We start from the raw sequence: 23,807 nt of genomic DNA, 5'->3' as shown, positions 1-23,807 counted from the left end.
ACTTTATTGGGTAGTTGAAATTGGTAAATGGGCAGTTTCTTGTACTCAGTTGATAGAAAAAATGGAGTTCTAAAGAAATAGCTATGAGTTTGATCGACTGGAACAATGGAATTGGCCGAAAATAGGGTTCAAAGTCGACAAAATCACTGATGCTTATATATTGCCGAGATCACTAACTTCGTGGGAGCGTAATTCCATAAGTTTTTGATCAAGTTTCGTACTTTTGGTGTCACTACCACTGGGAAAAGATTTTTTATCATTTCATAAGAAATTTTTTTTTTTTCCAAAAATTTTGCAACATAGAATGACAATTTCAGAAATGGGCTTGTGACAATCAAAGGGTTAAAAAAAAAGTACTGTCACTAACTGTACAATTTTCTTTTTTAACGAACCAGCCATGTCCCACTGAGACAGGGTGACCTAAAAAGAAAAAAGTTTTTTTTACATTCAGTAATTTATACAGACAAAGGGGTTACTATCTCCTTGCTCCTAAATGTACAAAACATGTAATTACTGTGATAACTTAACGTACAACATTTCAAGTATAATCATGCTGACTGATCACTAGCACTGTACTGCTAGAGTTGCTGAGATAGATGCAATTAGAGTAGATGATTGGATTTTCTCATACTGGTGGATCGCAACAGGAGTCTACTGGCAGGGTTACATCTTGTCACCTCGCTGGGTGAAAATTATAGCATCCAACTTGAGTTAGGCATAAGAATTACACTGAATTGTTTGCCATCCTAATGGTACATTGTGACATTGAGCTTGACTTCTTGATCATTACTGAATGTCATCACTAAAGGCACTTGATTCGCATAATCTTAGGTAGAAGTAGCAAGATGTACCTGTTATCTCGAGTGTTTATGAGACAGAAAAAAGACACCAGCAATCCTACCATTTTGTGAAACAATTACAGGTATCCATTTCACACTCACTTGGCAGGACAGTAGTACCTCCCTGGGTGGTTGCTGTCTTCCAACCAATTACCTAGGACCAATAGAATTTTTTTTTTTTTTTTAACAAGTCGGCCATCTCCCACCAAGGTAGGGTGACCCAAAAAAGAAAGAAAATCCCCAAAAAGAAAATACTTTCATCATCATTCAACAACTTTCACCTCACTCACACATAATCACTGTCTTTGCAGAGGTGCTCAGAACACAACAGTTTAGAAGCATAGTAAAAAGATGCACAACATATCCCTCCAAACTACTAATGTCCTGAAACCCCTCCTTTAGAGTGCAGGCATTGTACTTCCCATTTCCAGGACTCAAGTCTGGCTATATCAAAATAACCGGTTTCCCTGAATCCCTTCACTAAACATTACCTTGCTCACACTCCAACACATTGTCAGGTCCCAAATACCATCCGTCTCCATTCACTATCGAACATGCTCATGCACGCCTGCTGGAAGTCCAAGCCCCTCGCCCACAAAACCTCGTTTATCCCTTCCTTCCAACCTTTTCGAGGACGACCCCTACAGATTTAAATGCTCTCCATGTCATTCTACTTTGATCCATTCTCTCTAAATGACCAAACCACCTCAACAACCCCTCTTCTGCCCTCTGACTAATACTTTTATTAACTCCACACCTTTTCCTAATTTCCACAATCCAAATTTTCTGCATAATATTTACACCACACATTGCCTTTAGACAGGACATCTCCACTGCCTCCAACTGCCTCCTCGCTGCTGCATTCACAACCCAAGCTTCACACCCATATAAGAGTGTTGGTACTACTATACTTTCATACATTCCCTTCTTTGCCTCCATAGATAACATTTTTTTGTCTCCACATATACCTCAATGCACCACTCACCTTTTTTTCCTTGTCAGTTCTATGATTAACCTCATCCTTCGTAAATCCATCCGCCGACATGTCAACTCCCAAGCACGTATCTGAAAACATTCACTTCTTCCATACTCCTCCTCCCCAATTTGATATCCAATTTTTCTTTATCTAAATCATTTGATACCCTCATCACCTTACTCTTTTCTATGTTCACTTTCAGCTTTCTACCTTTACACACACTCCCAAACTCATCAACTAATCTTAGCAATTTTTCTTTAGAATCTCCCATAAGCACAGTATCATCAGCAAAAAGCAACTGTGTCAATTCCCATTTTATATTTGATTCCCCATAATTTAATCCCACCCCTCTCCCAAACACCCCTAGCATTTACTTGTTTTACAACCCAATCTATAAATATATTAAACAACCATGGTGACATTACACATCCCTGTCTAAGACCTACTTTTACTGGGAAGTAGTCTCCCTCTCTTCTACACACCCTAACCTGAGCCTCACTATCCTCATAAAAACTCGTTACAGCATATATTAACTTACCACCTATTCCATATACTTGCAGCATCTGCCACATTGCTCCCCTATCCACTATCATATGCCTTTTCTAAATCCATAAATGCAATAAAAACTTCCCTGCCTTTATCTAAATAATGTTCACATATATGCTTCAATGTAAACACTTGATCTGAACATCCCCTACCCACTCTGAAACCTCCTTGCTCATCCGCAATCCTACATTCTGTCTTATCTCTAATTCTTTCAATTATAACCCTACTGTACACTTTTCCTGGTATACTCAGTAAACTTATTCCTCTATAATTTTTACCATCTCTTTTGTCCCCCTTCCCTTTATATAAAGGGACTATACATGCTCTTTGCCAATTCCTAAGTACCTCCCTCTCTTTCATACATTTATTAAACAAAAATACCACCCACTCCAACACTATACCCCCCCCCCCCTGCTTTTAACATTTCTGTAATGATCCCGTCAGTTCCAGCTGCTTTACCCCCTTTCATTCTACGTAATGCCTCACGCACCTCCCCCACACTCTCATCCTGTTCTTCTTCACTCCTAAAAGATGGTATACCTCCCTGGCCAGTGCATGAAATTACCGCTTCCCTTTCTTCGTCGACATTTAAAAGTTCTTCAAAATATTCTCACCATCTACTCAAAACCTCCATCTCCCCATCTACTAACTCCCCTACTCTGTTTTAACTGACAAATCCATTCGTTCTCTTGGCTTTCTTAACTTTTTTAGCTCACTCCAAAATTTTTTCTTTTCATTAAAATTTCTTGACAGTGCCTCTCCCACTCTAGCATCTGCTCTCCTTTTGCACTCTCTCACCACGCTCTCTACCTTTCTTTTACTCTCCATATACTCTACTCTTCTTATAACACTTCTGCTCTGTAAAAACCTCTCATAAGTTAACTTTTTCTCTTTTATCACACCCTTTACTTCATCATTCCACCAATCACTCCTCTTTCTTCCTGTAACCACAAACTTCTGCCCCACATTCTAATACTGCATTTTTAAAACTATTCCAACCCTCTTCCACCCCCCCCCCCCCCACAACTCATACATGAACCAGCCTACCTTTCTGTCAATAGTTGCTTATATCTCACCCGAACTTCCACCTTCCTCTTGCTTGTTACCTTTTTCCTATCTACCTCTTACTCTAACTGTAGCTACAACTAAATAATGATCTGATATATCAGTTGCCCCTCTATAAACGTGTTCATGCTGGAGCCTACCCATCAACCTTTTATCCACCAATAAATAATCTAACAAACTACTTTCATTATGTGCTATATCATACCTTGTGTATTTATTTATCCTCTTCATAAAATATGTATTACTTATTACCAAACCTCTTTCTACACATAGCTCAATTAAAGGCTCCCCATTTTCATTTACCCCTGGCACCCCAAATTTACCTACTACTCCCTCCACAACATTTTTGCCCACTTTAGCATTGAAATCCCCAACCACCATTACTCTCGCACTTTGTTCAAAACTCCCCACGCATTCACTCAACATTTCCCAAAATCTCTCTCTCTCCTCTTCATTTCTCTCTTCTCCAGGTGCATATACGCTTACTATAACCCACTTTTCACATCCAACCTTTATTTTACTCCACATAATCCTTGAATTAATACATTTATAGTCCCTCTTTTCCTGCCATAACTTATCCTTCAACATTATTGCTACTCCTTCTTTAGTTCTAACTTTATTTGAAACCCCTAACCTAATCCCGTTTATTCCTCTTCACTGAAACTCTCCCACCCCCTTCAGCTTTGTTTCACTTAAAGCCAGGACATCCAGCCTTTTCTCATTCATAACATCCACAATCATCTCTTTCTTATCATTTGCACAACATCCATGCACATTCAGACTTCCCACTTTGACAATTTTCTTCTTATTCTTTTTAGTAATTATTACAGGAAAAGGGGTTACTAGCCCATTGTTCCCGGCATTTTAGTCGACTTTTACAACATGCATGGCTTACGGAGGAAAGATTCTTATTCCACATCCCCATGGATGTAAAAAGAAAAGTAATAAGACCAAGAACTATTAAGATAAAATCAAAGAAAACTCAGATGAGTATGTATAAATGAACATGTACTTGTATGTGTAGTGTGACCTAAGTGTAAGTAGAAGTAGCAAGACGTACCTCTGGTCTTGCATATTTATGAGACAAAAGACACCAGCAATCCTACCATCATGTAAAACAATTACAGGCTTTCGTTTTACACTCACAATAGAAATATGGAACAAAATTAACTGGATAGATTAATTCAGAAACAGCAGACTGTCTGTTGGTTAATAAAATTGATCATTACAGTTGGTCATGGCAAAACAGTCTCATCTTTATGTGCAACAAGCACATTACCCGACACCCGCTCTGTTAGTCTGCATAATTGAGGGTTTACTGTATTTATTTCCGAGAAAACTATGCAGGTAGTCTGTTAGAAAAATCAGTTGGTTAAAATCACAGTACCTATTTCACATGTTCAGAATGACAACTAGTATTAAAATGAAGGCTTAAGATTTTTTTTATAATAACTTTTCAGGAAGCAGAAGCCCTCATTGGTCGACGAACTCATTCTACAAGAGATATGTTTGAATCTGGAATCACTAACAACAAGCAGACAACAGATAGGAACCGTCCACCTCCACGTCGTTTAAAAGAATTTAAACCTGTCAACAGTCAAACAAGGTTATTATTAAGTAATCCTTACTTACAGTACTTTTTTTTTTATGTTAATATATTTTGCAGCATGACAGATGTTGTACAGTGCTGCTTTTGGCCATTGTCTGATATGAAAGTGGGAATGCATGTAAAATAGAACACAGCAGATGCAGCAGGTCCATAGCTGAAGTTGCCCATGTTAAACACATTCTTAATTTACAAATGCCTCATGTTACACATGTTGGGTGACCCAAAAAGAAAATGCTTTCATCATCATTCAACACTTTTACCTCACTCATACATAATCACTGTTTTTGCAGAGGCGCTCAGATACGACAGTTCAGAAGTCCCTCCAAACTGCCAGTATGCCACACCCCTCCTTTAAAGTGCAGGCATTGTACTTCCCATTTCCAGTACTCAAGTCTGGCTACATTAAAATAACTGGTTTCCCTGAATCCCTTCACTAAATATTACCCTGCTCACACTCCAACAGCTCATCAGGTCCCAAATACCATTCGTCTCCATTCACTCCTATCTAACATGCTCACACGTGCTTGCTGGAAGTCCAAGCCCCTCGTCCACAAAACCCCCTTTACCCCTTCCCTCCAACCTTTTTGAGGACGACCCCTACCCCACCTTCCTTTCCCTACAGATTTATACGCTCTCCATGTCATTCTACTTTGATCCATTCTCTCTAAATAACCAAACCACCTCAACAAGCCCTCTTCAGCCCTTTGACTAATACTTTTAACTCCACACCTTCTCCTAATTTCCATACTCCAAATTCTCTGAATAATGTTTACACCACACATTGCCCTTAGACAGGACATCTCCTCCGCCTCCAACCGCCAACTCGCTGCAGCATTTACAACCCAAGCTTCACACCCATATAAGTGTTGGTACCATATAAGTGTTGGAATGTGTGTAAAGGTAGAAAGTTGAAAGTGAACATAGAAAAGAGTAAGGTGATGAGGGTGTCAAATGATTTAGATAAAGAAAAATTGGATATCAAATTGGGGAGGAGGAGTATGGAAGAAGTGAATGTTTTCAGATACTTGGGAGTTGACGTGTCGCCGGATGGATTTATGAAGGATGAGGTTAATCATGGAATAGATGAGGGAAAAAAGGTGAGTGGTGCGTTGAGGTATATGTGGAGTCAAAAAACGTTGTCTATGGAGGCAAAGAAGGGAATGTATGAAAGTATAGTAGTACCAACAGTCTTATATGGGTGTGAAGCTTGGGTGGTAAATGCAGCAGCGAGGAGACGGTTGGAGGCAGTGGAGATGTCCTGTTTAAGGGCAATGTGTGAAGTAAATATTATGCAGAAAATTTGGAGTGTGGAAATTAGGAAAAGGTGTGGAGTTAATAAAAGTATTAGTCAGAGGGCAGAAGAGGGGTTGTTGAGGTGGTTTGGTCATTTAGAGAGAATGGATCAAAGTAGAATGACATGGAAAGCATATAAATCTATAGGGGAAGGAAGGCGGGGTAGGGGTCGTCCTCGAAAGGGTTGGAGAGAGGGGGTAAAGGAGGTTTTGTGGGCAAGGGGCTTGGACTTCCAGCAAGCGTGCATGAGCGTGTTAGATAGGAGTGAATGGAGACGAATGGTACTTGGGACCTGACGATCTGTTGGAGTGTGAGCAGGGTAATATTTAGTGAAGGGATACAGGGAAACCGGTTATTTTCATATAGTCGGACTTGAGTCCTGGAAATGGGAAGTACAATGCCTGCACTTTAAAGGAGGGGTTTGGGATATTGGCAGTTTGGGGGGATATGTTGTGTATCTTTATATGTGTATGCTTCTAAACTGTTGTATTCTGAGCACCTCTGCAAAAACAGTGATAATGTGCAAGTGTGGTGAAAGTGTTGAATGATGAAAGTATTTTCTTTTTGGAGATTCTCTTTCTTTTTTTTGGGTCACCCTGCCTCGGTGGGAGACGGCCGACCTGTTGAGAGAAAAAAAAAAAAAAAAAAAAACACTGTACTTTCATACATTCCCTTCTTTGCCTCCATACATAATTTTTTTTGTCTGCACATATACCTCAATGCCCCACTCACCTTTTTTTCTTCATTTTTATGGTTAACCTCATCCTTCATACATCCTTCCACTTAAACATCAACTCCCTAATATCTGAAATCATTCATTTCTTCCATACTCCTCCTCTACAATTTGATATCCAATTTTTCTTTATCTAAACCATTTGATACCCTCATCACCTTATTCTTTTCTATGTTCACTTTCAACTTTCTACCTTTACATACCCTCCCAAACTCATCGACTAACCTTTGCAACTTTTCTTTAGAATCTTCCATAAGCACAGTATCATCAGCGAATAGTATTTGTGTCAATTCCCATTTTGCATTTGATTCCCCATAATTTAATCCCACCCCTCTACCCAACACCTTAGCATTTACTTCTTTTACAACCTCATCTATAAATATATTAAACAACCATGGTGACATTACACATCCCTGTCTAAGACCCACCTTTACCTGGAAGTAGTCTCCCTCTCTTCTAACCTGAGCTTCACTATCCTCATAAAAACTCTTTACAGCATTTAGTAACTTACTACCTATTTTATATACTTGTAACATCTGCCACATTGCTCCCCTATCCACTATCATATGCATTTTCTAAATCCATAAATGCAATGAAAACTTCCCTACCTTGATCCGATATATCAGTTGCCCCTAAATTTATAAACATGTACATCCTGAAGCCTACCCATCAACCTTTTATCCACCAATACAAAATCTAACAAACTACTTTCATTATGTGCTGTATATCTTGTATACTTAATACTCTTTTTCATAAAATATGTATTACTTATTACCAAACCTCTTTCTTCACATAGTTCAATTAAAGGCTCCCCATTTTCATTTACCCATAGCACCCCAAATTTACCTACTACTCCCTCCACAACATTTTTACCCACTTTAGCAATAAGATCCCCAACCATAAGTATAGTGGAACCCCGGATTTCGTCCTTAATCCATTCCAGAAGGTCGGTCTAAATCAGAAATGGATGAAAACCAAAGCAATATTCCTATAAGGAATACAGTGGACCACCGGTTATCGTAATTTGTTCCTGAGAGTGATTAAATCCGAATCTGACGATTTCCAAATCCATTTTCCCCCATAAGAAATAATGTAAGTCCAATTAATCTGTTCCAGACATCCAAAAGCATTAAAATAATAATTTTTTACATGTACATTTACCATCTTTTAGGAGTGAAGAAGAGCAGAATGTAAGTGTGGGGGAGGTACGTGAGGCATTACGTAGAATGAAAGAGGGTAAAGCAGCTGGAACTTATGGGATCATGACAGAAATGTTAAAAGCAGGGGAGAATATAGTGTTGGAGTGGTTGGTATTTTTGTTTAATAAATGTATGAAAGAGGGGAAGGTACCTAGGGATTGGCAGAGAGCATGTATAGTCCCTTTATATAAAGGGAAAGGGGACAAAAGAGATTGTAAAAATTATAGAGGAATAAGTTTACTGAGTATACCAGGAAAAGTGTACAGTAGGGTTATAATTGAAAGAATTAGAGGCAAGACAGAATGTAGGATTGCAGATGAGCAAGGAGGTTTCAGAGTGGGTAGGGGATGTGTAGATCAAGTGTTTACATTGAAGCATGTATGTGAACAGTATTTAGATAAAGGTAGGGAAGTTTTTATTGCATTTATGGAGTTAGAAAAGGCATATGATAGAGTGGATAGAGGAGCAATGTGGCAGATGTTGCAAGTATATGGAATAGGTGGTTAGTTATTAAATGCTGTAAAGAGTTTTTATGAGGATAGTGAGGCTCAGGTTTGGGTGTGTAGAAGAGAGGGAGACTACTTCCCAGTAAAAGTAGGTCTTAGACAGGGATGTGTAATGTCACCATGGTTGTTTAATATATTTATAGATGGGGTTGTAAAGGAAGTAAATGCTTGGGTGTTCGGGAGAGGGGTGGGATTAAATTTTGGGGAATGAAATTCAAAATGGGAATTGACACAGTTACTTTTTGCTGATGATACTGTGCTTATGGGAGATTCTAAAGAAAAATTGCAAAGGTTAGTGGATGAGTTTGGGAATGTGTGTAAAGGTAGAAAGTTGAAAGTGAACATAGAAAAGAGTAAGGTGATGAGGGTATCAAATGATTTAGATAAAGAAAAATTAGATATCAAATTGGGGAGGAGGAGTATGGAAGAAGTGAATGTTTTCAGATACTTGGGAGTTGACGCGTCGGCGGATGGATTTATGAAGGATGAGGTTAATCATAGAATTGATGAGGGAAAAAAGATGAGTGGTGCATTGAGGTATATGTGGAGTCAAAAATCGTTATCTATGGAGGCAAAGAAGGGAATGTATGAAAGTATAGTAGTACCAACACTCTTATATGGGTGTGAAGCTTGGGTGGTAAATGCAGCAGCGAGGAGACGGTTGGAGGCAGTGGAGATATCCTGTTTAAGGGCAATGTGTGGTGTAAATATTATGCAGAAAATTCGGAGTGTGGAAATTAGGAAAAGGTGTGGAGTTAATAAAAGTATTAGTCAGAGGGCAGAAGAGGGGTTGTTGAGGTGGTTTGGTCATTTAGAGAGAATGGATCAAAGTAGAATGGCATGGAAAGCATATAAATCTATAGGGGAAGGAAGGCGGGGTAGGGGTCGTCCTCGAAAGGGTTGGAGAGTGGGGGTAATGGAGGTTTTGTGGGCGAGAGGCTTGGACTTCCAGTAAGCGTGCATGAGCGTGTTAAATTGGAGTGAATGCAGACGAATGGTACTTGGGACCTGACGATCTGTTGGAGTGTGAGCAGGGTAATATTTAGCGAAGGGATTCAGGGAAACCTGTTATTTTCATATAATCGGACTTGAGTCCTGGAAATGGGAAGTACAATGCCTGCACTTTAAAGGAGGGGTTTGAGATATTGGCAGTTTGGAGGGGTATGTTGTGTATCTTTATATGTATATGCTTCTAGATTGTTGTATTCTGAGCACCTCTTCAAAAACAGTGATAATGTGTGAGTGTGGTGAAAGTGTTGAATGATGATGAAAGTATTTTCTGTTTGGGGATTTTCTTTCTTTTTTGGGTCACCCTGCCTCGGTGGGAGACGGCTGACTTGTTGAAAAAAAAAAAAAAAAATATTTACCTACACAGAAAACAGTGAGACATGCAGAATAAAATAATAAAATGACACCTTTATTGAAGATTTGTTGATGTGTAGAAGATGGGAGAAGGGGAGAGGATGGAGGAGTTACTATTGTTTGGAAGGGGAATCACCTTCTATAAAGACTTCAGGTATCAAGTCCTTTTCTGGGGTTACTTCCCTTCTTTGTTTTTTAATGCCACTAGGACCAGCTTGAGAGTCACTGGACCCCTGTCGCTCAAAAAAAGTGTTCCAGAGGTGTCTGTTTCTGGCGTCAAAGGTTGTGGTGGTGGCAGTGGTGTTGGGAGACAGGACAAGATAGTCCTTCAATATGACATTAATACCAACTCTTCGACTTATTTATCTAGGACAATTCATCAAATATGACATTATAAACAATATTAATAACATAAAAACATGATATATACTCTAGAATGGATAAAATATGTTATGTGTGTCTCTCTCCCAAACCGACGAGTGTTTGTTGTTGGGTGTATAAGGGCCACTGAAAGATAAGCCTTACATAGTGGTGGTGATGGTGGCAGCAGAAATGGCGGTGTTAGCCAGTAGCCCAATGTACCTCCAACAACATTGGAGGAGTCAGTTTCGTGCTGTCCTTTTTCTATTGATTAATCGCTTAACTTACTTGCTACACTTTATCGCTGGCTGGCTCTTTAGCCTTTATTGACTTCTGCTGCTTTAGTATCATACATATCGCAGAATCACTGAAGAAGGCACATTCTCCCCTCTCTCTGGGGAGAATGTGCTGGCACTAGGAACTTCCTTGGGGCCTATGGTGGCTTATTTAGTAGTTGCAAGCACTGAAAAGAATGGAATATCATATGAACACTTGGGATCATGCTCACCGGCTGATAAACAGTGGCACACAGTGTCGGGCCGCTGTTGCTGTGCGGACGTGTTTGGTACAAATGACTCTTTCCGAGCTCAGTGACGATCACCGAGTCAATATTTTGACGAAAAAATGCTACTGTTTCTGAATATTACAAAATCCAACGGCTACGAAATCCAGGGGTCCACTGTAATGTAAATACAATTAATCCATTCCAGACACCCAAAAATATTAACTAAAATATATTTTTAAAGAATAACTGTAGTTTTAAATACAGAAAACAATGAGAAAGGAATATAAATGACTAATGAAATGGATAAATTAACATTTAACATCACACTTCCCTTTATTGAAGACTTGTTGGGGTATGGATGGCGAAGAGGGGAGAGGGAGGAGGAGCAGAGGTTGTTTGGAATGGGAATCTCTCTCCACGAGGACTTTAGGTATCAAAGCACTATCTGGGGTTATTTCCCTTCTTTGTCTTTTCCTGGCACTGGACCCCTGTCCCACTAAAAATCTGTCCAGAGAGTTCTGTTTTTGGCATCTCTAAGATTTGCCTAAAATGGGACAAGATATTGTCACTGAACATGCACCTCATTCCACTTTGCACAAATATTCTTAATCACCCCTTTCACAACATCAGCTTCCTTGATTTCTACTTTCTTGGCCAGAATGGCACTGATTGTTGATTTGGACTTGCCATACATCCTGGCGAGCTCGGCCACACGTACATCACTTTCGTATTTTTCTACAATCTCTTTCTTGAAATCTATCGTGTTTCTTACCTTCCTTACCAAAGAGCTGGCACTAGGAACTTTCTTTGGGATCATGGTGGCTTATTTAGCAGTTGCACTCGACAAACATGCACAAAAAACAATGGATTATTATGAAATGTTTTGGATAAATGCTCACTCAACCATTGACAGAGCCAGACTGAGACACGTACACATGATTGGCAGCATCCCGGGTGGGTGGACGCTTCTGATGTGGATGATTTCTGGTACGAAATCTGGAGCAAAATTTCATCAAAAAAGTGGTCAGAATCCAAATCGTACAATATCTGATGTGGACAAAATCTGGGGTTCCACTGCACTCTCTCATTTGGTTCAAAACTTCCCATGCACTCATTCAACATTTCCCAAAATCTCTCTCTTCCACATTTCTCTCTTCCCCAGGTGCATAAACACTGTAACCCACTTTTCACATCCAATCCTTGAATTTATACATTTATATTCCCTCTTCTCCTGCCATAACTTATCCTTCAACAATATTATTACTCCTTCCTTAGCTCTAATTCTGTTAGAAACCCCTGACCTAATCCCATTTATTTCACCCCACTGAAACTCTCCTACCCCCTTCAGCTTTGTTTCAACAAAAGTCAGGACATCCAGCTTCTTTTCATTCATAACATCCACAATCATCTCTTGCTCATCATTCTCAACAACTATGCACATTCAAACATCCCACTTTGACGGTTTTTGTCTCTTTCTTTTTAGTAAGTCGTACGGGAAAAGGGGTTACTAGCCCATTGCTCCTGGCATTTTAGTTGACTATTACAACACGCATGCTGTTTTCCAACCTACTACAGTTAAATAAATGCTTGTAAAATAAAAAAAAGATTCTAAGTGGTATTTAAAATTAAAGATGAAATAAATTATTTAGGAAAGTTGTCATGGAATTCTTGTTATTGAAAAAGTTAGGCAAAGCATATTTTTATATTATGTATTATCTTTTTTTATGGCACAGAGAAGAAGGTAAGGAAAATAATTCCAGAGCGCCGACTAGAGGGGTAGCTGCTCGTTGGCCTCCAGTTTCGTCAGAGCCTCGAGAACCAGTGGTCACTCCCCCACACCGCAGAGGTAGGTCATCACAGCTCTTGCATGGACCACAGTATGGGGAGGGAAGCTTGTGGTGTATATTTGCACATGTGCACACCCCATACATATATGAACCCCATTTAAAACTTTGTATACTCCTCCTTTTTGCTTTACTTTAATCCACACAGTCTCTGTCATGTGTTTCTCAGTTTTCTACTGCCCAGCCCTCTCCCTCCACCACTTTGATGATAGTGGCAGAGGTTCTTGTAACTCCACCCTCCCTACCAAAAACTTTGAGTGTTCTTTCATTTTTTCTCTGACTTTTGTGTATATGAAGGTTTCACATTGTCTTTCTGAACTTATACAATTCACTGCTAGACAACACCCCTCCCCCAATCTTCTAAGAGCTAAACCTACTCACTATACAAAACATTCACTCATTGTATTGTGCAACCTACATTTAAAGAACAGTCAGTTCTAATATAAATCCAGACTTGAAATGCTTTGTTGACAGTTGCAATAGGACTCGGACACAACACTAGACACTAAAACCTCTATGACATTCCCTGCATCAGGCTAAATCTTTCCAAAAACTCATTGCGCATAAAATTGCCCAAAATCTGGAAATCTCTGCCAGAAATCTCCAGAACCACTGGCTCAGCTAGCATTTTTAAAATGACAGTTTAAAAACACCTTAACCTTTCCCAGTCCATCATAGATACATATGTAAAAACTATACATATATTTGCTCAATATCATGAAGATAGCCAAAACTTTCTCATCAGTATATACATACTCTCAACATCTGTATTCATCTGAAATGTTAATCACTACATTGTGTCTGCCTAAGGTTAATAATCAAAATTGTACATCTTCTCTAAAAGACTTATAGCATCACCTAATACATTTTTTTGTATTCATTGTAACTCATACAATGATCTATTTTTTTTTTTCAACAAGTCGGCCGTCTCCCACTGAGACAGGGTGACCCAAAAAGAAAGAAAATCCCCAAAAAGAAAATACTTTCATCATCATTCAACTCTTTCACCTCACTCACACATAATCACTGTTTTTGCAGAGGTGCTCAGAACACAACAGCTTAGAAGCATATAAGTATAAAGATACACAACATATCCCTCCAAACCGTCAATATCCCGAACCCCTCCTTTGGAGTGCAGGCATTGTACTTCCCATTTCCCGGACTCAAGTCCAGCTGTGTAAAAATAACCGGTTTCCCCGAATCCCTTCACTAAATATTACCCTGCTCACACTACAACAGATCATCTGGTCCCAAATACCATTTGTCTCCATTCACTCCTATCTAACACACTCACACACGCTTGCTGGAAGTCCAGACCCCTCCCCCCAACCTTTTCGAGGACGACCCCTACCCCGCCTTCCTTCCCCTACAAATTTATATGCTCTCCATGTCATTCTACTTTGATCCATTATCTCTAAATGACCAAACCACCTCAGCAAACCCTCTTCAGCTCTCTGACTAATACTTTTATCAACTCCACACCTTCTCATATGTTCTGTTATTGTCTTATTAATCTTTAGTTAATTTTTAAGTTTGCCCAAAATGCTCTGCATACAAAGGGGCTTTTGGCATGTACACCCAACTATTATATTCTTTTGTACAAACATGTATCCATGTTAGTTATTAAATGGAGAGTTAGAGGTATTGGGAAGATGGAGTGAATATTTTGAGGAATTGTTAAATGTTGATGAAGATAGGGAAGTTGTGATTTCGTGTATAGGGCAAGGAGGAATAACATCTTGTAGGAGTGAGGAAGAGCCAGTTGTGAGTGTGGAGGAAGTTCGTGAGGCAGTAGGTAAAATGAAAGGGGGTAAGGCAGCCGGGATTGATGGGATAAAGATAGAAATGTTAAAAGCAGGTGGGGATATAGTTTTGGAGTGGTTGGTGCAATTATTTAATAAATGTATGGAAGAAGGTAATGTACCTAGGGATTGGCAGAGAGCATGCATAGTTCCTTTGTAAAGGCAAAGGGGACAAAAGAGAGCGCAAAAATTGTAGGGGGATAAGTTTGTTGAGTATACCTGGTAAAGTGTATGGTAGAGTTATTATTGAAAGAATTAAGAGTAAGATGGAGAATAGGATAGCAGATGAACAAGGAGGCTTTAGGAAAGGTAGGGGGTGTGTGGACCAGGTGTTTACAGTGAAACACATAAGTGAACAGTATTTAGATAAGGCTAAAGAGGTCTTTGTGGCATTTATGGATTTGGAAAAGGCGTATGACAGGGTGGATAGGGAGCAGTGTGGCAGATGTTGTAGGTGTATGGTGTAGGAGGTAGGTTACTGAAAGCAGTGAAGTTTTTTTTTTGAGGATAGTGAGGCTCAAGTTAGAGTATGTAGGAAAGAGGGAAATTATTTCCCACTAAAAGTAGGCCTTAGACAAGGATGTGTGATGTCACCGTGGTTGTTTAATATATTTATAGATGGGGTTGTAAGAGAAATAAATGCGAGGGTCTTGGCAAGAGGCGTGGATTTAAAAGATAAAGAATCACACAAAGTGGGAGTTGTCACAGTTGCTCTTTGCTGATGACACTATGCTCTTGGGAGATTCTGAAGAGAAGTTGCAGAGGTTGGTGGATGAATTTGGTAGGGTATGCAAAAGAAGAAAATTAAAAGTGAATACAGGAAAGAGTAAGGTTATGAGGATAACAAAAAGATTAGGTAATGAAAGATTGGATATCAGATTGGAGGGAGAGAGTATGGAGGAGGTGAATGTATTCAGATATTTGGGAGTGGACGTGTCAGCGGATGGGTCTATGAAAGATGAGGTGAATCATAGAATTGATGAGGGGAAAAGGGTGAGTGGTGCACTTAGGAGTCTCTGGAGACAAAGAACGTTGTCCTTGGAGGCAAAGAGGGGAATGTATGTGAGTATAGTTTTACCAACGCTCTTATATGGGTGTGAAGCATGGGTGATGAATGTTGCAGCGAGGAGAAGGCTGGAGGCAGTGGAGATGTCATGTCTGAGGGCAATGTGTGGTGTGAATATAATGCAGAGAATTCGTAGTTTGGAAGTTAGGAGGAGGTGCGGGATTACCAAAACTGTTGTCCAGAGGGCTGAGGAAGGGTTTTTGAGGTGGTTCGGACATGTAGAGAGAATGGAGCGAAACAGAATGACTTCAAGAGTGTATCAGTCTGTAGTGGAAGGAAGGCGGGGTAGGGGTCGGCCTAGGAAAGGTTGGAGGGAGGGGGTAAAGGAGGTTTGTTGTGCGAGGGGCTTGGACTTCCAGCAGGCATGCGTGAGCGTGTTTGATAGGAGTGAATGGAGACAAATGGTTTTTAATACTTGACGTGCTGTTGGAGTGTGAGCAAAGTAACATTTATGAAGGGGTTCAGGGAAACCGGCAGGCCAGACTTGAGTCCTGGAGATGGGAAGTACAGTGCCTGCACTCTGAAGGAGGGGTGTTAATGTTGCAGTTTAAAAACTGTAGTGTAAAGCACCCTTCTGGCAAGACAGTGATGGAGTGAATGATGGTGAAAGTTTTTCTTTTTCGGGCCACCCTGCCTTGGTGGGAATCGGCCAGTGTGATAATAAAAAAAAAAAAAAAAAAAAAATAATAATAAAATCAGACTTTCTACAGGAAATGTATTCACCACTTGCTAGGCTAAAGATGAAAATATTTTAAGGTAAACAATATGTGTACTGTATATGCATTTTTCAGGCTTGGTTGTATTGCTCACTTAATATATGATAGTGTAAACATGTTATCAGGCTTGTTTATGCATTTGAAAGTAAAAAAAGGCTTTGTTTCACTTTGGTGCATTCTTCACTTTACAGCAGTAGCCCAGATTCTAACCTGCTGTATAAGTAGGGCCTGCCTGTGTATAATTTTCCTGGATGAAACTGTGTTAGTATTACTGCTCTGTACACAAAATTTCAGACCAGTAGCACTAACATTGATCCTAAGAGTTTTTGAAAGGGTCTCCAGTTACTAAATTAAAGATTTTATGGAGAAACTATCCACACAACCCAAGTCACTGTGGCCTTAGAATAGGAAGCTCGTGCCTCTTGCAACTACTAGATCATTATAACAAAATTTCTAAGGCTTTAGACAGAAAATAAAATGGTAATGTGATCTTCAGTATGTGGGTTTTGAAAAGGCATTAGATAATTATAGCAAAATCACTGAGGCTTTGAAAGAAGGGTAAAATGCTGATGTGATCTTCATAGAATTGAAAAAAGCATTAAAAAATGCAAAATATTTTGTAATAGCTTATAAAAGATCATTAAATATAACAGGAATAGTAGGGAAATATATATTCTGTAACAAATGTCACAATGGTAACAAACTTAAAGTTCATTACCCCCAGGCAAAGTCCTACCATCTTGACTGTTTCTCACCATTATAACAGACATAGACAAAAATTCTAGCCACAGCTTCATATCATCCTTTGTGGATCATATTGAAATTACTATGAAAGTTGCCTTGGCAGAAAACAAAAAAAGGTGAGTAGATATCACCAAAGTCTTCAATTAGGCAAACGATATTACACGATTATTGGTGACAAATTCAAATTTCCACTGCTTAGATATGGAAAGAATGACGAATTCAAGACAAACACAGGATACAAAATGAAGGGCTTTTCATGGAATGAAGAGACCAGGTAGGATTTTTAGGAATAATGTTAGACGACATATCACTTAGAGAACACAGTAAGGTACATTTAGCAAAGACCAGGAAAAGGACAGGATGGATAATAACATAAGTACACAAGAAGTCCTACACAATGCCATGTCTAGTTCTTATGATTAGTTTCCTGAAATGCATTGCATAATTAATGTTTTTTTTTGGTGCCTGTTATTTTACTCATGTTTCTACCCTAGTATTTACATTATCTGTGTTCAAAGAAATAAAGCATTATCATTACCAGTAATTTGAATAGTATCACCATTTTCTCTTATCTTGAAAGTTATCGTCATTTACCCCTCTCATTGTTTTAGTTTTCACAGCATTTGCCTTCTCTTAATGATGGGTATAATATTATCGAATAACCTAAGTCTTTTACACGTTCCTTTCTTTTTATAAGATGATGGTCCTCCTGTGTTTTGTTCCCAGTGTTCTATATGAATTTTTTGTTCTTTCCTTACCAGTGCAGTTGCAATTTGTCACCATTGAACATCGTGCTACTGTATTCTCTATTGCCTACTGGAAGAATTTGGTAATATCTGCTTGCAAATTTTGTGTGTTCTCAACCAAGGCGATTTTCAAACTTATTTTCGTAGTTCCAAAACTTACATGATGCTATGGCTAGGGTTTTTGTCTTCTGTGAGGATGAGCCTGGTCCAAGGCTAGGCTCTGGGAGTAGAAAAACTCACAGAACTCATCAAATGTACAAGATACAGCAGAGGATCCATAAGCAGCAAATGATTCAAAGATGCTTGCCAATCATCCAGTATTTTCCCAGCATTGTTATATACCTTTCTTACCTTCATCATCCACTTCACTACCACATCCATCTTCTCATTTGTTTCAGTTTTAAACTTCATAAACATGCAAACTTCTATATAGTACATGCACACATTTATGTATACATACTCATCTGAGTTTTGTTTGATTTTATCTTAATAGTTCTCGTTCTTATTACTTTTCCTTTCACATCCATGGGGAAGTGGAATAAGAATCTTTCCTCCGAAAGCCATGCATGTTGTGAAAGTCAACTAAAATGCTGGAAGCAATGGGCTAGTAACCCCTTTTCCTGTATAGCCTACTAAAAAGAAAGGATGAAAACCATCTAATTGGGATGTTTGAATGTGCATGGTTGTAGTGTGAATAATAAAAGAGAGATGATTGTGGATGGTATTAATGAAAAGAAGCTGGAAGTCCTGGCTCTAAGTGAAACAAAGCTGAAGGGGGTAGGAGAGTTTCATTGGGGAGAAATAAATGGGATTAGGTCAGGGGTTTCTAATAGAGTTAGAGCTAGGGAAAGAGCAGCAATTATATTGAAGGATAAGTTATGGCAGGAAAAGGAGGAATATAAATGTATAAATTCAAGGATTATATTCAGTAAAATAAGGGTTGGATGTGAAAAGTGGATTGTAATAAGTATTGATGCACCTGGAGAAGAGAGAAGTGTAGAGAGAGAGAGAGAGATTTTGGGTAATGTTGAGTGAGTGCATAGGGAGCTTTGAACCAAGTGAGAGAGTACTTGTGGTTGGGGATCTCAATGCTAAAGTGGATAAAAATGTTGTAGAGGGAGTAGTAAGTAAATTTAGGGTGCCAGGGGTAAATGAAAATGGGGAGTCTTTAATTGAACTATGTGTAGAAAGAGGTTTGGTAATAAGTAATACATATTTTATGAAAAAGAAGATAAATAAGCATAAAAGATGTGATATAGCATGTTATGAAAGTAGTTTGTTAGATTATGTATTGGTGGATAAAAGGTTGATGGGTAGGCTTCAGGAAATACGTGTTTATAGAGGGGCAATGGATATACTGGATCATTATCTAGTTGTAGCTACAGTTAGAGTAAGAGGTAGATGGGACAGAAGGAAAATGGCAACAGTAAGTAAGAGAGAGGTGAAAGTTTATAAACTAAGGGGAGGAGGAAGTTAGGGTGAGATACAAGCAACTTTTGGGCAGAAAGGGGGTTGAAGAGGGATGGGATAGTTTTAAATATGCAATATTAGAATGTGGGGGCAGAAGTTTGTGGCTATAGGAGGGTGAGTGCAGAAGGAAAGAGGAGTGATTGGTGGAATGATGAGGTAAAGGGTTTGATAAAGCAGAGAAATGTAGCTTATGAGAGGTTTTTACACAGCAGAAATGATATACGAAGGGCAGAGTATATGGAGAGTAAAAGAATGGTGAAGACAGTGGTGAGAGAGTGCAAAAAAGAGAGCAAATGATAGAGTGGGAGAGGCACTGTGAAGAAATTATGCCGAGAATAAGAAAAAAAATTGGAGTAAGATAAAAAAGTTAAGAAAGCCTAGGGAATGAATGGATTTGTCATTTAAAAACAGAGTAGGGGAGTTAGTAGATGGGAAGCTGGAGGCATTGGGTAGATGGCGGGAATATTTAGAGCAACTTTTAAATGTCGATGAAGAAAGGGAGGCAGTAATTTCATGCACTGACCAGGGAGGTACATCTTTTAGGAGTGAAGAAGAGCAGGATGCAAGTGTGGGGGAGATGCGCGAGGCATTATGTAGAATGAAAGGGGTAAAGCAGCTGGAACTGATGGGATCATCACAGAAATGTTAAAAGCAGGGAAGATATAGTGTTGGAGTGGTTTGGTATTTTTGTTTAATAAATGTATGAAAGAGGGGAAGGTACTTAGGGATTGGCAGAAAGTGTGTATAATTCCTTTATATAAAGGGAAGGGGGACAAAAAAGATTGTAAAAATTATATAGGGGAATAAGTTTACTGAGAATACCAGGTAAAGTGTATGGTAGGGTTATAATTAAAAGAATTTGAGGTAAGACAGAGAGCAGGATTGCAGATGAGCAAGGAGGATTTAGAATTGGTTGAGGATTTGTAGATCAGGCATTTACCTTAAAGTGTATTTGTGAACAGTATTTAGATAATGGTAGCGAAGTTTTCATTACATTTATGGATTTAGAAAAGGCATACGATAGAGTGGATCGGGGAGCAGTGTAGCAGATGTTGCAAGTTTATGGAATAGGTGGTAAGTTACTAAATCCTGTAGAGAGATTACAGAGATGTAATCCACAGCACAGTGTCATCCTTTGCAGACAATACTAGGATTTACATGATATTGTCATCTATAGAGGACACAGTTAATCTCCAAGAAGATATCAACCAAATTTTCCAATGGGCAACAGAAAACAATATGTTGTTCAATGAAGACAAATTCCAACTACTCCGTTAGGAAAACTGAAGGAGATAATAATTATTACTGAGTATACTACAAACTCTGATCATACAATAGAGCGAAAAAATAATGTGAGAGACCTGGGAGTGGTAAAGTCTGGGGATCTCACTTTCATGGATCACAACAGTGCCACAATCAGAACTGCAAGGAAAATTATGGGATGAATATTGAGAACATTCAAAACAAAAGATGTCAAACCAATGATGACCCTTTTCAAATCACTTCTCTCTAGGCTTGTATACATTAACATCTCTGTTCAAAGTAGGTGAAATTGCTGATCTGTAGAGTGTACAAAGAACCTTTACTGCACATTAAGGTTTCATCGAACACCTCAACTACTGGGAATGCTTGGAAGCACTTGACTTGTACTCGCTAGAATGCAGGCGAGAGAGATATCATAATCTACACTCGGAAAATCCTAGAAGGAATGGTCCCGAATCTGCACACACAAATCACTTTCTATGAAAGTAAAAGACTGGGCAGGTGGTACAAAATACCCCCAATGAAAAGTAGGGGTGCCATTGGTACACTAAAACACCATAAGTGTCCAGGGCTCAAGACTGTTCAACAGCCTCCCACCATGCATAAGGGGAATTACCAATAGTCCCCTGGCTGCCTTCAAGAGGGAGCTGGACAGATACTTAAAGCCGGATCAACCAGGCTGTGGTTTGTACGTTGAATTATGGGCAGCCAGCAGTAACAGCTTGATTGATCAGGCCCTAATTCACCGGGAGGCCTGGTCGTGGACTGGGCCGCATGGGTGTTGATCCCCAGAATACTCTCCAGGTAGACTCCAGGAAGGTAGTGAGGCTCAAGTTAGGGTGTATAGGAGAGAGGGAGATTACTTCCCAGTAAAAGTAGGTCTTAGACAGGGATGTGTAATGTCACCATGGTTGTTTAACCTATTTATAGATGGGGTTGTAAAATAAATAAATGGTAGGGTGTTGGGGAGAGGGGTAGGATTAAATTATGGGAATCAAATACAAAATAAGAGTTGACAAAGTTACTTTTTGCTGATGATACTGTACTTTTGAAGGAGTCTAAAGAAAAGTTGCAAAAGTTAGTGGACGAGTTTGGGAGGGTGTGTCAAGGTAGAAAATGGAAGGTGAATATACATAAGAGAAAATGATGAGGGTATCAAACAATTTAGATAAAGAAAAATTGGATATTTCTCTGGAGAGAGGAAGTATGGAAGTGAATGTTTTCAAATATTTGGTAGTTGACTTGTCAGGTTTATGAAGGATGAGGTAAACCATAGAATTGAAGTAAAAAAGGTGAGTGGTGCATTGTGGTATCTGTGGAGACAAAGAACGTTATCCATTGTGGCAAAGAAGGGAATGTACGAGAGTATAGTGGTACCAACACTCTTATATGGGTGTGATGCATGGGTTGTAAATGCTGCAGCGAGGACGCAGCTGGAGGCAGTGGAGATGTCGTGTCTAAAGGTAATGTGTGGTGTAAATATTATGCAAAGGATTCTTTTATTTTTTTTATTAACACATCGGCCGTCTTCCACCAAGGCAGGGGGGCAGAGGATTCATAGTGTGGAAATTAGGTGGAGATGTGGAGTTACTAAAAGTATTAGTCAAAGGGCTGGTCATTTAGAGAGAATGGAACAAAGTAGAATGACTTGTAGAGTACATAAATCTATTGGGGAAGGAAGGCAGAGTAGGGGTCGTCCCCAAAAAGGTTGGAGGGAAGGGGTAAAGGAGGTTTTGTTGGCAAAGTGCATGGACTTCCAGCAAGTGTGCATGAGTGTGTTAGATAGGAGTGAATGGATACGAATGGTTTTTGGAATCTGACAGCCCTTGTGGCTTAGCGCTTCTTTTTGATTATAATAATAATAATAATTTGGAATCTGACGAGCTGGTGGAGTGTGAGCAGGGTAATATTTCGTGAAGGGATTCAAGGAAACTGGTTAGCCGCGCTAAAGTCCTGGAAATGGGAAGTACAATGCCTGCAATTTAACCCTTTGACTGTCGCAGGCCCCTTTCTGAAATTGTCATTCTATGTCGCAAAATATTCGAGAAAGAAATTTTTTTTTTTTTTACGAAAATATTAGGATTATTTTACCGAGTGTTTTAAAACTAAAAAAAAAAATTTGCCATCAGTACTTACCGAGATATAGAGGCGCAAAGTTGGCAGAAAATGAGCGGTGTATGGCAACAGCGGCGAATGCCTCCTACCCGGTATTCTTTTATTTACTCCAATTCGAAGGTTTCTTGTATTTTCAAATATTTTTCTTTTCTAAGTAACTTATGTGGTCTGTGAGACCAAAGTAAGGTGCATTGTTCAAATATACACTCATTGTTTACAACACAATAACTGAACAAACATTATCACTATTAGATTGTGTATAAAACTTGTTTACACAAACAATACAAAACATTGTTTATTACTATTGTTCTATAATATATATACATATGTACAGTCACTGAACACTTTCCTAGAATTGCTGCAGCTTGTAGAACCCTTTGAAACATGGGTATATGCAGAGTGATACTTGACACTTCTCACACACACAAAACGAGTGTCTCTGCATGTTTGTGGGCGTTTTGTGGTATGTCCACATACAAAACACTTCTGAGCACTTTTCTTGAAAGCAGTAGGAGGCAGTTGTATGGGGTAGTGATCACCAGGCCTCAAACGAGATGGCACGTGTTGGTAATTTTGTGGGCGCTGGTCTGTTGCAGGTGTTGCTCCTTGGTACTTGACAATTATTTGTCTGATGACTGACAAACAAAATTCACCATATTTTGGTTTGCTGTTGATCCTCAACTTGTATATGTTATAAGCATTTAGTATGGAAATATCAAGAAGATGGAAAAAAAGTTTTTATACCACTTATAACTCTTGCGTACACAATCAGCAAACAGAATCTGCATGTCACATTTGTCCACTAAGTGCATATTGTGGCTGTAGTCCATGACAGCTGCAGGTTTTAGAATGGGTTCGTTGGTCTCTCTATTGTGCTTCCCAGTGTGTGCCATTTCGTTTCGGTGAACTGATGTCAAGAATGTGACATCACGTTTGTCATGCCACCGAAATGCCATGATGTCACTGGCAGCAAAGGCCTGCACCTCACCTCTGCGAGTGCCAGCACCGAACCTTGGCATATGCTTACGATTACCACACACTGTGCCAC

General features: G+C 39.3%; 1 protein-coding gene across 11 annotated transcripts in view; it reads left to right on the top strand.

Moving 5' to 3' along the window:
• Abp1 (Actin binding protein 1) overlaps nt 1-23,807 on the top strand; it is a 216,009-nt gene that overhangs the window by 131,426 nt on the left and 60,776 nt on the right. For all 11 annotated transcript variants that reach the window (XM_070098808.1, XM_053793014.2, XM_070098813.1 and 8 more), the window contains 2 exons: nt 4,887-5,032; nt 12,727-12,839. In XM_070098808.1, coding sequence (XP_069954909.1) covers nt 4,887-5,032; nt 12,727-12,839 — 259 coding nt within the window. The remainder of the gene's footprint in view (nt 1-4,886; nt 5,033-12,726; nt 12,840-23,807) is intronic.

This window comes from Cherax quadricarinatus, chromosome 64 (assembly GCF_038502225.1).
Source record: "Cherax quadricarinatus isolate ZL_2023a chromosome 64, ASM3850222v1, whole genome shotgun sequence".
Taxonomy (NCBI): domain Eukaryota; kingdom Metazoa; phylum Arthropoda; class Malacostraca; order Decapoda; family Parastacidae; genus Cherax; species Cherax quadricarinatus.
This window is presented reverse-complemented; position numbering and strand designations above follow the sequence as displayed.